Source organism: Uloborus diversus, chromosome 9 (genome assembly GCF_026930045.1).
Source record: "Uloborus diversus isolate 005 chromosome 9, Udiv.v.3.1, whole genome shotgun sequence".
Taxonomy (NCBI): domain Eukaryota; kingdom Metazoa; phylum Arthropoda; class Arachnida; order Araneae; family Uloboridae; genus Uloborus; species Uloborus diversus.
Genome location: NC_072739.1, coordinates 41,847,088 through 41,859,212, shown reverse-complemented (window position 1 = coordinate 41,859,212; position 12,125 = coordinate 41,847,088). Strand labels below are relative to the sequence as shown.

At 30.9% G+C, this 12,125-nt stretch overlaps 1 protein-coding gene across 1 annotated transcript in view; it reads right to left on the bottom strand.

The window, feature by feature from the left end:
* The window catches only part of LOC129230175 (GTPase-activating protein and VPS9 domain-containing protein 1-like), a 145,680-nt gene that overhangs the window by 42,945 nt on the left and 90,610 nt on the right, over nt 1-12,125 (bottom strand). Inside the window, exons 14-21 of the mRNA XM_054864577.1 lie at nt 11,289-11,391; nt 10,196-10,287; nt 9,203-9,452; nt 8,880-9,018; nt 5,981-6,113; nt 5,366-5,446; nt 3,911-4,328; nt 3,325-3,459 (exon numbers count right to left, since the gene is read on the bottom strand). Coding sequence (XP_054720552.1) covers nt 3,325-3,459; nt 3,911-4,328; nt 5,366-5,446; nt 5,981-6,113; nt 8,880-9,018; nt 9,203-9,452; nt 10,196-10,287; nt 11,289-11,391 — 1,351 coding nt within the window. The remainder of the gene's footprint in view (nt 1-3,324; nt 3,460-3,910; nt 4,329-5,365; nt 5,447-5,980; nt 6,114-8,879; nt 9,019-9,202; nt 9,453-10,195; nt 10,288-11,288; nt 11,392-12,125) is intronic.

The window sequence follows — 12,125 nt, the reverse complement described above, 5'->3', positions numbered from 1 at the left end:
TTGAAAATTTTCAAAATTTTATTTCCAAGGCTGTATGCATCTAAGGATTATAATAAAATATGTTATGAAACTATCATATAAGGGCCTTAGACTGCCATCTCCATTTAGTAAAAAAAACTTTCTTTCGTGGAGAAAAAAAAAATCATAAAATCGGTAAAAATGCAGTTTTTTTTTCCGCAAAAATGAATTTTATCCTTTATCAAAAAACCTAACTAAACTTTCAAAAACGATGTCTAAAGGATATATGGGTTCTTATTTATTTTTAGAAAAAAGTATTATTCAAATAGGTTAAATACATTTGAAATAGTGTCCATTTCAAATGGATTGTTTTGCCGTTTTTTCCAAAATGGCGGATTTAGTGCAGAATTTCAATAGGCTGTAACTGGAAAAAAAAAAAAAAAATTCTTGCAAAATCCTTTTGGGATATTTCATATGTCCCTTAGTTGTAACTACTGTAATTTTTTCAAAAAAATCGGTGATGGTCACATGACACTTTTCATACCTGCCTGCCTAATTTGAAATGGAATGACTCTTACATTAAATTTAAAATTTTTCTTTTCTAGAAAATAATATTTTTTTTTTAAATTCATTATTTATTATACATTTTATGATACTTTCAATAATTTGCATTGAGATAAACATCCAATTCTGTTTTTAGAAATTAAACTCTACTTCCATCTTGCAAATAACCAAATAACGGCGACTAAGTGAAAAATTTAAGATTATAAGAAGATTTTTGAATTTGTAGCATTAAAGCAGTTATAAATAGTTAATAATAATTAGATAAAACAGTCAGTTTTTAGCACATAAGCCTCTAAATCAATTAGAATAAAAAAATGTTATGAAAATAAAAATTTTGCATTTTTCCAGAAAATAATTGCTAATTATCCACACGCACAAAACAAAAAGGCCCATTTTGCATTATTTTTAATAGTTCGCATTGCAGCCGAACATCTAATGCCGTTTTCGGAAACCTAGACACTTAAAATATGTTGTGTACTTTCATTTTGGGAATGACCAAATATGGCTGCTACGCCAAAAATTAAGAAATAATTTTTTGAAATTGTAGCATTAAAACAATTTAAAAATAATAAATCTTCATGAAACTACAATTCAGTTGAAAAATTATGTATCACATTTGCATCCAAGGCAATGAGGATAAGACTAAGTTTTAAGAACTAAATTTTTCATTTCTCAAAAAAATTACATATTTAAAAATTAAAAAAAAAAAAAAAATTTGAATTTTTGGCATGTTGAATTCAAATTATGTATTTTGCAATCACGAGCGTGTGTATGTATGCGCGTGTTTGTGTAGGTGCATGTGTGTGGGTGCGTGAGTGTGTATGTAAGCATGTGTGTGCATGTTGTGTACCCAGTGCTGTGTGTGTAGGCGCTAGTGTGTGTGTGTATGTATGTATGCATGTGTGCGCATGTTGTGTATGCAGTGCTGTGTGTGTATGCGCCTGTGTGTAGGCATATGTGTGTGTAGGAGTGTGTTTATATGTGCGTGTAGTTCTGCATGTATGCGTGCGTGTGTAGGATATTGATGCAACCTGGAAACGGTTTTCGCTATAGGAGCAGCATCGTGAGGAGCCGGTCGACGGTGGTGCTGGCAGAGGGTGATGGTGGGAAAATAAAATGATAGCACGCCAAAACAGTCAAATGATAACAATAAGCAATCGCGATTGCTCAAAAAAAAATTCAGCACATTTTGCGTTACTTTCATTAGTTAGCAGATACAGAAAACATCCAATTCTGATTTGCTTTTGGAAACTTAGGCATTTAATTATTGTGTCTGGGGCATTCCAAGGTATTTTTGACATTTATGTATAGTCCGTAACGTGACCTTTTTTGCAATAACTTTTTAATTTACTGTTTGATTAGCATATTATTTTATTTTGATCTTTCAAAATAAAATAATATGCTAATCAAACGGTAAATTAAAAAGTTATGGCAAAAAAGGTCACGTTACGGACTTGACATAAATGTCAAAAATACCTTGGAATGCCCCGTCTACTTCCATCTTGTGAATGACCAAACATGGTGACTACGTTTCACATGTTGCTAAAAACGACTTTTCGATCAAAATTTTCCCCTGATCGAACCCTCTCATCCTCAGACTTGAGCTTCAGAAGCAGTTTATTGTTTTCTTCCCTGCTGAGTTTGCATAATTCCTGTTCACCCAAGGAATTTTTTTTCTTATGAACTATTGGGGCCCAAATATGGCGAATGCAGAATTTTTTTGGGGGGGTTGCGACTTTTTTATTGCTATCGTAATTTTGCCTCAAAATTTTAAATTTTTTTTAGGAAATATCGATAAAGCGAAGATTAGATCACATGGTACAAAATTTCTGGGGGAAATTTTTTTTTTCGACCAAAATAGGAAAATTCCCGGATTTTCCCCTGACATTTTAACCATCTCATTTTCCCAGACAATTCCAAGTTTTCCAGGAGCGTATGAGCCCTGGCGAAGCACAAAAACTTTTCTTGCGATCAGCAGACGGCCGAGTGGGCAACCAATGAACAGCCATTCTGTTGCAGAAAGCAATAATGAAACTCTCATTAAAACATATTTTTTCTAATGCTTTACATGGAACGGAAACTAAAAACATATCTCACGCAGCAGGCTGTAAATGACACAGTATTTTTTTTTTCTCTCCATAAAGTCAAAAGAGAACTATTTCGAGTCAAGCATCAAGAAAATTGTCAAAATCTATTACTCAGTACAACACAATTTCAAATTAATTAGTGTGTAATAAGTCACAAAATGCTGAATAATAAAAGTGTACACTTTCTAATCATGGATATTTTTGTGCAGTTGCTTATTAGGGCTTTTAGATTAAGTGCAATTTTTTAAGAAAAATTTTGCACCCCGATTTATCGTATAAAAGTTTTGGCCCCCATGAATTCGCTAAATCAGGGTTTGAATACATCTATATTTCTTTTTTCTCCAATCAAAATATCTCAAACATTCATCGCAGAAATTTTTTATAACAACTTAAATAAATAAAACTTCCGGAGACCAACGGCAAAAATTTCATATAAGAACAGAAATAATTTTAAATAATTTATCATTAAATTAACGCAGATGATAACATTAGTGAATACACATTGTATGGTGATGACACATAAGCAAGTGGGCCATATGCTGCTTCCTTTTAAAGTTTTTTTTGTGTTATGCCTCTTAAGTTTTTCTTTACACACAACATTTTACAAAATCTGGCAAAAACTAAAAGCTGAAGAAAAAAGGTTTGACTGCACAAGAAAATTAATCTGAGAGCTGATGTTTATCAGAAGTTAAATGCACATAATCATGACACTTACCTTTCAACTCTTTCAGTCAAAGTTTCCAAGTGTGACAGTGTAGACAACAGACCCTGACGACACCTAACAAGATATGCTATGTATGGGGCTCTCTTTCTGTAATCATCTCTTAGTGACTTAAATAATTTTTGGCACCTAAAAATAAAGGATCAAATTATAAGGGTTTAATGCTGAGTTCAAAAAAGTGCTCCAATTTTTGGTTTTAAGAAAACAATAGTCACTTCAGATTCAAAAATATATGTTCGAAATAATGGTTTAAATTATCATTAAAATAAATCAGCAGAACCCAAGGGAAAAAAAATGTACTGTAAGTTTCAACTGAGAGTTTTCGTCAGTACTAAAATGTTCAATACACAGTGGAAAGCTGTAGTACACTCAGAGCTTTCCTACTGTGCATTATACATTAACTTTTGCAGATTTTTAGTTTGATCTTCACAACCTAAAACACTTAAAATATCAGTAAATAACTCTTTGAACTTTAAAAACAACTTTTTGATTTCACTCTTTTTTTTTTGGAAATATTTTGCATTATTTTTTCTTTTTTTGCCAATTGCATAGTTGAACATGAGAGAATATCAATACATACCCAACATCATCAAAGAGACGAACACATCTCAAAGCCTCATGCAAATGTGCCATCAAAGGCCTTTGTTGCAAATTAATGGCTTCGGCAAGAAGAACTTTGAGGAAGGCCACCAACTCATTTTCTTGAAGTCTTTGTAAGGCACCTGATGTAGAGCGTCCACGAGAGTGATTGAGCCAAGGCAACGTTTGCAGGTCTGCTGAGCCTAAGACGAGCCTCAACTTGCGCTTAGCATCGTAAAATATTCCAGAGGATTCTATGCTGCCAGGTTCAAAATTGTGAGGCCCTCCATCCCCAAGAGCGTTGTCTGAAGCATTGCTCATAGTCTCGGATAGCTCTGAATTCGAAGATTTCAAAGCCGAATTTGTGTTCAAAGCTGGTGACTTTTTACGGTACTTGGCAAGGATTTCATCTCCAGCTTCTACAAGGAAAAAAAAAAAAAACAGGAAGTTAACAAAGTGATGAAGCAGATTTTATAAATAGTTAAACATTGATACAGTGAACCTGTCATTATTGTGAACTCTCTGGTTGTGTTGAACATTTACAGTGGTCCCAAATAAAGACCAAATCTAAGTCCTAAAAGAAGTTATTTGAAATACTTTAAGGAAACTGAGACAGAGAAAGTCTGCTTGTGTGTGATGAAGCAAAATGCCTTTCAGTCCTTTATTCAAAATTAAACTTATGCATCAAAATTGTCAGCTCTCTCTAACTTTGGCATGAAATGACATTTTCAACTTTTTGACATTCTTTTGAACGAATGCTAGTAGAACAGACACAAAGATCCAATTTTTCTTGCTTTTTAATCTCATAGCAGAACTGCCATTTTGGAAATAAAATAGCCAATTGCAATACTTTTTCCCTCGGTGAGTAAAAAGGAATCTTCATTGCAATGATAAAGCACACACACACACAAATAGTGAAATACTTTTAAAAGAATTAAATTTAAAAGTGCTTACAGCTCTTAATTAAAAATGAATTTCATGCTTTGATTTCACGTTACCCGATTTAAAAATTTCCTCAATTTGATGATACATTTCACTGGTCGTGATTCGACTGCACTGAATGTCAATGCTCCTCGATTTAATGATATCATCGATTTAAGGATAACCTTTTCCAGTCCCCTGACAATCGTTAAACAGGGATATACTGTAGATAACTTTTATACACCCAGGGATTTTTCCTTAAAATTCTAATCATTAAAAAAAAAAAAAAAAAAAAAAACATTTTGGGGGGAATTTTGTTGTTTGGATGATAATTCAGGAGATATTTACTTCATTAGGAAATTTGAGAGAAGGCATTAAAAATCGGGAGTCTCTTGAATGAATAGGGAGAGTTGACAGAATGATATGATGCAAAACTTTGTTGCATCAACATGCAACACAAAATGTACTCCAAATAGTTTTTAAAAAAATATTGAGCACATTTAATTTAATATTTTAAAAAGTCATATTAACTTACCTAATTGTAATGCTCTCATTTCAGCAAAGGAACTTTGAGATTGTCTGCCTCCTGTTCTCCCATCCAAATCACGAAGATTGTCTAAAAAACACTAAATATTAGTACATATTCTAATCCATAACAAACATCTGACTACAACGAAGATTTAATTACTTATATGATGACAAAGAATTGATACAATCTTGAACATCGAAAACCAAAATCATAGAACTGCTCATTCAAAGGTATCTTATTTAGAATTTAAACAAAACTGCATTTATTCAGTAAGTTACCGCCCTATAGCCAGGTCTAAGGCAGAAATACGTGAAATACACCGCCAGCTCAGTCATTTCCAGCCGAGGACTGCATATGCAGTGAAATGACTGAGCTGGCGGTTGTATTTCACGTAAAACTACATTTACAAGAACTTTTGCTTCAATTACCAAGGCAAATAACAAAATTGCTTTACTACTTAAAAGCAAATAGCATGTTTTAATCAATATTTCATACTTAAGGAAAATTTTAAGCATTAAATGTTACCTTGGATTTTAAATGTTACATAATCTTATTTAAAAAGAAAAAGGAAAAGAAAATACTCAGTGAAAGTACATCAGAAGCAGAAAAGTAAATAATTACCTTTATCACCATCAGATCTATAGGACAAGTGAGATTTCCGGTTCCTGCTTTTAAATGTGAACCTAAACCCGGAGAGTTTGAATAGGCTTTTCCTGTGCTTATCACTTGAGTTTTTGTCATCCATGTCTTGATCCTGAAAGGTATAGAATAAAAAATGTTGGTTAAGAGAGAGAAAGAAATAGAAAAAAAAAATAATTTGATAATTTAAAAAAACTTGCAGGGGGGGGGGAGTGGAGAGGAATGCACAAAGCAACATATGAAAAAAAATCAAGCATTTTAATACCAAACTAAACACTTTAAAGCACCCTTTGTATTATAGATCACAGACATTAAGCCTTTTACGGCCCTATGAAGGATTCATGGAAGCCTTGATAGCTAACTTTCCTGTCCCTTGTCTAGCTAGTATTAATTCCCAAGCAATCAACTCTTTTGCATTAAGGTTTTAAAAGAAAATACAGTCAGACCCTGATTTAACAAATTCATTAGGATTGAAACTTTTCTACGTTAAATCGGGGGTAACGCGTAATATCGCGGTGTGAAATTTTTAAAAAACTGCACCTACCTTATCTAAAACCCTTGATAAGCAAATGTACAAAAATATCTTATAATTAGAAAGTGAACATTTTTTATTTAGCATTTCACAACTTATTACACACTAGTTAATTTGAAATTTTAAAGTACTGAGTAACAGATGTTTAACAGTTTCCTTAATACTTGACTCGAATCAGTTATCTTTCAACTTTATGGAGAGAAGAAAATGCTGTCATTTGCAGCCTGCTGCATGATATGTTTTTACAGTTACCAGGCCACGTAAAGCACTTGAAAAAGTAAGTTTTAATGGGCGTTTCATTATCGCTTTCTGCATCAGAATCAATATTCATTGGTTGCCCCTCCGCCCGTCAAAAATGGCGGATTCTAAGAAAAGTCTTTCTGCTTCGGAAAATATGGATATAACATTTGGTAAACAGTCCAATATTTCCTAACTCAAATTAACAAAATAATTTTTTTTTGGCTGTTAAAATAATGCGTTAATTCAGGGTTTATTATTCAGTAAATAGGGGCTTTTGCCTTCATTTTAGTCGGGGGGAAAAAGAATAATTTGCTAAATCGTGAAATTTATTAAATAGAGGTTTGTTAAATCGGGGTCCGACTGTAATACCAAAGCACGATTACATAAAACTCAATAAATGCAATGCAGCAGAATACTTTTAAATCAAAATGATAATAAAAATAAATACAATGATTTATTATTAGAAATGAGAGCGCCTGAAAGTTGGTACAAAATTCAAAAAATGTAAAAAAAAAAAAAAAGGGGGGGGGGGGGCAAAATTTTTGCACAAAAATGAAAGAGAAAACTAAAAACAGCACTTCATGCAACCGCATATAACAAAGTTTATTTTAAAATTAAAAAAAAAAAAAAAAACTGATACAGAATACTTTTGAAAGTATACATAAATACTGTTAAAATAATTTTAATGGTGAAAAAATGTAATGATTAGTCTCTCGTCATTTTAGAATTAAGTAGTATCCTTTTCAAAGCAAAACTGGCAGAAGTCAAAAATTTCAAATGATAGTCTGAAGAATCTCATATCAGAATAATATATATATATACCAGGGTTGGCCGGATTGGACCCAATTGGGTTGGACCCAATGGGTTTTTTTGAAAAAACCCATTTAAAAAACCCATTATTTAGCCCACTTTTGGGTTTTTTTAAATTTTTTGAAAAGTTTTTTAAAAAAGTAATTAATTTAAATACTTTTACAATTTAAACTTCTATTTTATTTGTTCTTCACCACAGACAATGAACATAAAAAATAAATTTTGAACTTTAATAGTATTTCTTAACTCTTAACGGCATAAAAAAAAATACTTCAAAGATTTTAAATAAATATATTTAACTTTTTTCTTTAACTGGTTAATAAATAAATCAAATTATCTTGACCAAGTCCTGTCACGTCTGATTTTCTCAATATTTGTAGATTGTACAGAGGAAACTAATCTAGTTAAAAGGCTTTCATGTGAATTATTTTCTGCTAACCAACACGTCACAAATCTCGAATAAACACAAGGTATATTTTTTAGAAATAAACAGATTTTACAAACGGTCGACAGAAAACAGAACAGGTACAGTATTTTCATTATCTTACAAAAAAGTTTAATATTTCTTAATCTGTACACAGAAATAGAAAAACAGGCAACATAAAATTCAAAGAAATGTCTTGATTAAGCTGGAATTCAGTAAATAGGGATTTAAACTACTTGAGGTTCTACAGTAGTTTTGCATAAAAAAATGAAATACAATAAAGTAAAATGCAAAAAAAAAAGTAGTAATTAAAAACGAACAATAGATTTTATCACTCAAGAAGTAATTTTGCCTTAACTGTTGGTAATCATGGAAACTAAAAAATCTGAAACTTCACCATTCTTGGGTTTCGTCGTCTTTCATACTCTTCTTCAGAAAACGCTGAATTTTAACTAGTTTTCCAGCTTTTTTTACCCCAAGACAATTCTTGTGCATTGTTCATATACTTACGCTACAATGTGCTACAAGTACCCTACATTTTCCCTAAAAAAAGACAAAAAAACCCACATTTCTTTTAAAAAACCCAGTTTTAGTTGGGTTTTTTTGGGTTTTATTTAAAAAAACCCAAAAAACCCTGGGTCCATGGGCTTTTTTAAAAAAACCCGGGTTTTTGCCAACCCTGATATATACATAAAAAAAAGTAAATAAATAAAATTAAAGAACTGCAAAAAAAGTCCCTAAAGCACTTGAACAATATGCAATTCAGAATTTGGACAGCATCATCATTTTATAAAATCAGAATGAAAATGATTAACAGTTTGATTGTTATTCACCTTTTGAAAAAAAAAAAAAAAAACTGAGTTTCAACCACTCACCATGTCTTCTGCACTTTTACGAAAGCTTATAGTTTTCGGCACAGCTCCCATACTTAAAGGCACAGAATTAGCTTTCATTAACCTCGAACTGTAAGTTTCACAATGGTCATTAGATGTTGTAGTAGAATTTACTACATGACTGCTCACATCACCATTGCCAATAGTACCAGAGTTAGAATAAAGTCACAGCTCTGAATTGTGGGCAAACATCTTCAGCTCCACAATCTGGAAGTTTTCTCTTAGCCCCTCTTTCGCCCAAAGAACTTCTGGTCTTAGACGGATCATTTCCTGAAGAAGAATCTGGCAACAGTTTACTACCATACATTTCCATTTCAAAATCCTTAAGACTGCTGCCAGATTCAGAAGTTCTGACAGAATCTCCTGAAGATGATGTCACAGCAGTTGGTAAGTTTAAGGTACGAGTCAAATCTAATGAAAGAATGTCGACTATGCTTGAACGATGAGTCTGTTGAGCATTTTGCATGGATACAGTTTCTTGCAATGAGTCTAAAAGCATTACACCTGATTCTTGATCAGCATCTGGGAGTTCTCGAACTACTAAGCTCACACGACCTAAAAAAGAAATATATATTGAAAATATCTGACTAAAGAAAAAAATATAACCTCTGCTGAGGAAGAAAAAAACGAGGATTTTAAAGCACACAAGTCAAAAAACTTAAAGATATCTAAACTTTAATGGACAAATTAAAAATTAGTGTGATAAAGAGGACCACACAATTTTGAGGAAGTAACAATTTAGTATTGCAAAATTAGGTCAGTGAAAATAAAAATTTATTGAAACATTCTACTCAAACAAACAAATACAACATTTTAAAAAACATTGCAAAACATTTTAAAACTTAAATAAAAAAATCTTAACATTTTTATCAAAAAAAAAAAGGGGGGGGGGGACAGCAAATATGAAAAAAATATTTTTAGTATATATTACTATTTCAAAGTATATTTTTCAAAAGTTATCTCCACAAGTTTAAATACTTTCCAAAAGCCATATTCACAGGTTTAAATATTTTTAAAAAATAATCTCAAATTTTTGAGAAAGCTTCATTGTCCCTCCTTTTTATTTTCATCTACTTGGACAAATTTCAAAAATAATATCTTCATTTTATATCAACAAAAATTCAAATAAAATTTCTGAAATATATTGAACTATACAGTGTCATTGAAGCACCAAGAAAGTTTTTATTAACTGGGAGCAGAATGATAAAAAATATGAATGGTATCCAAAATTATTAAAATATTTTATGCAATGAAAAAAAAAAAAAAAAAAAGAGTGAGAAGACCCTCCGAAATATTACCTAAACTCTGCATACTGCTGAGACTTTCTTCCTGTGTAGACTGACAATCATTAGGAATTAAAGCAGGGGCTGGAAAAATAAAATAAATTAAACTAATAAATAATCAATTAAATAAAAAAGAATATAAAGTCACAATATTAAAGATAAAAAAAAAAAAAAAAAAAAAAAAAAAAAAAAAAAAAAAAAGCCAAATTATGCTTCAAAGCAAGAATGAGCAATTGCAAGAGTGTAAAACTAACATTGAAGGAAACAAAAGGATATTTACTTTCATTTAATAAAGAGGGAAAAAAATCAATGGTTAAATTTGTTAGGCAAAAAAAGTACAATAATAGAATAAGAATTGATTAAAACCAAATTTATTACTACAGTAAACTCCCGATCTCATGTGGAATAAGGTAGCCAGATAACTGCAGATAATCCAAATGATAGGTAAAAAAACAATTTACTGTATACAATAGCTAAAAAATATGAATAACACTCACACATCCATTTAAATTATAGCTAAAAACATTGCTCATGCATCTACTAACATTGAATGTAAAAAAATATACATATGTAAAAGCTAAAAAACAAGCAATAACACAATTATAAGTTTAGAAAACATTTAGTTAACATTAATGACCGACTCAGGGCTCATTTTATGAAAAAAGTAAGAAATTATGAGGGAGATTTTCACTTTTAAGATGATCTAAAAAATTGTACATATACTAAAAACTGAGAGGTTACATTATTACATTGAAACTGAAACTTTAATCTTTACTGGGAACAGTACCTCAAATCAGTCTTCACAGCATGTTCTTTGTAAAAATTAATATGTTTTAATAAAATATATTTATCATTAAATATATACATTTTTTGGAGCAAACTGTATCCTTCATAGATCAGTTCTGCTCACATTTTACTCGTGTTAGACTCTACTGCAATCATTATACAGAGAATATTTGGTGAACCCCAATGTTGAAGCATTGCATTTGCTTGTAATATTTTTGAACAAAATCAAACATAACTCCAGTTTCAAAAAACTGTTGCATAGTAACAGCAATAAAAAAGACACATTGATAAGTTACTTCTTAAAATAAAGATTGTGGCTTACACTTCTATATTACTTTCCATATCCATACACAGGAGATCAGGGACTTTGAAACAATTCGATTCCGAATCATACATATGAACATTATCTCCTATTTTCACGTCTCCTGCAAATAATTATGTTATGATTAATCACATTGTTTTAAAATAATAATAAAAAATAGATAGCTACTTTGGATGAATCAGTAATTCTTTAAATCATGAAATAATCAAGCATCTCCCTTCCCAAAATGATCGGCTGGATCCGCCACTCTGCTCTGATGACAAATGTATCAAAACTTTCTCCTTCAGGAATTTAGATGCAGGATTATTTGTGGCTTCAGAGATTTACACTATTCATTGATTTCAAATACAATGAAAAAAAAAAAATTAAATTACATATTGCACAACACATTAGCACTACTTGAACTTCATTTTAGCTGTTCTAAACCATAAGCAATAACTTATCTTCTGGAAATTTCTTCTCATATTCAGTACTTTAGCCCTTTGGCTATTTTGCAAGTTTTTGTTTTTTATTTACAAAAATGCATAAAAATAATTTACAGCAATTCAACAAAGGCATAAGTGAATTTTTAAATCTTAGTGATGAAAATCATGAATATTTTAACAAAAATACAAAGAATGGTTAAAGATTTATTTATTTTTATAACTATCTTACTTTTTCATTAATTTTCCACTTTAAATAGTAGCATTTGCAGACAAATTTCAACAAAGAGTTTAGATACTAATAGATTTATTTCTTTTGAAAATCAAGGTCAAAATGATCAACATCCTATGTTTATAATTAAATTTCTTTTGAAAGTTATTCAGTCAAAATTATTTATTATAATTTTTCTTTAAA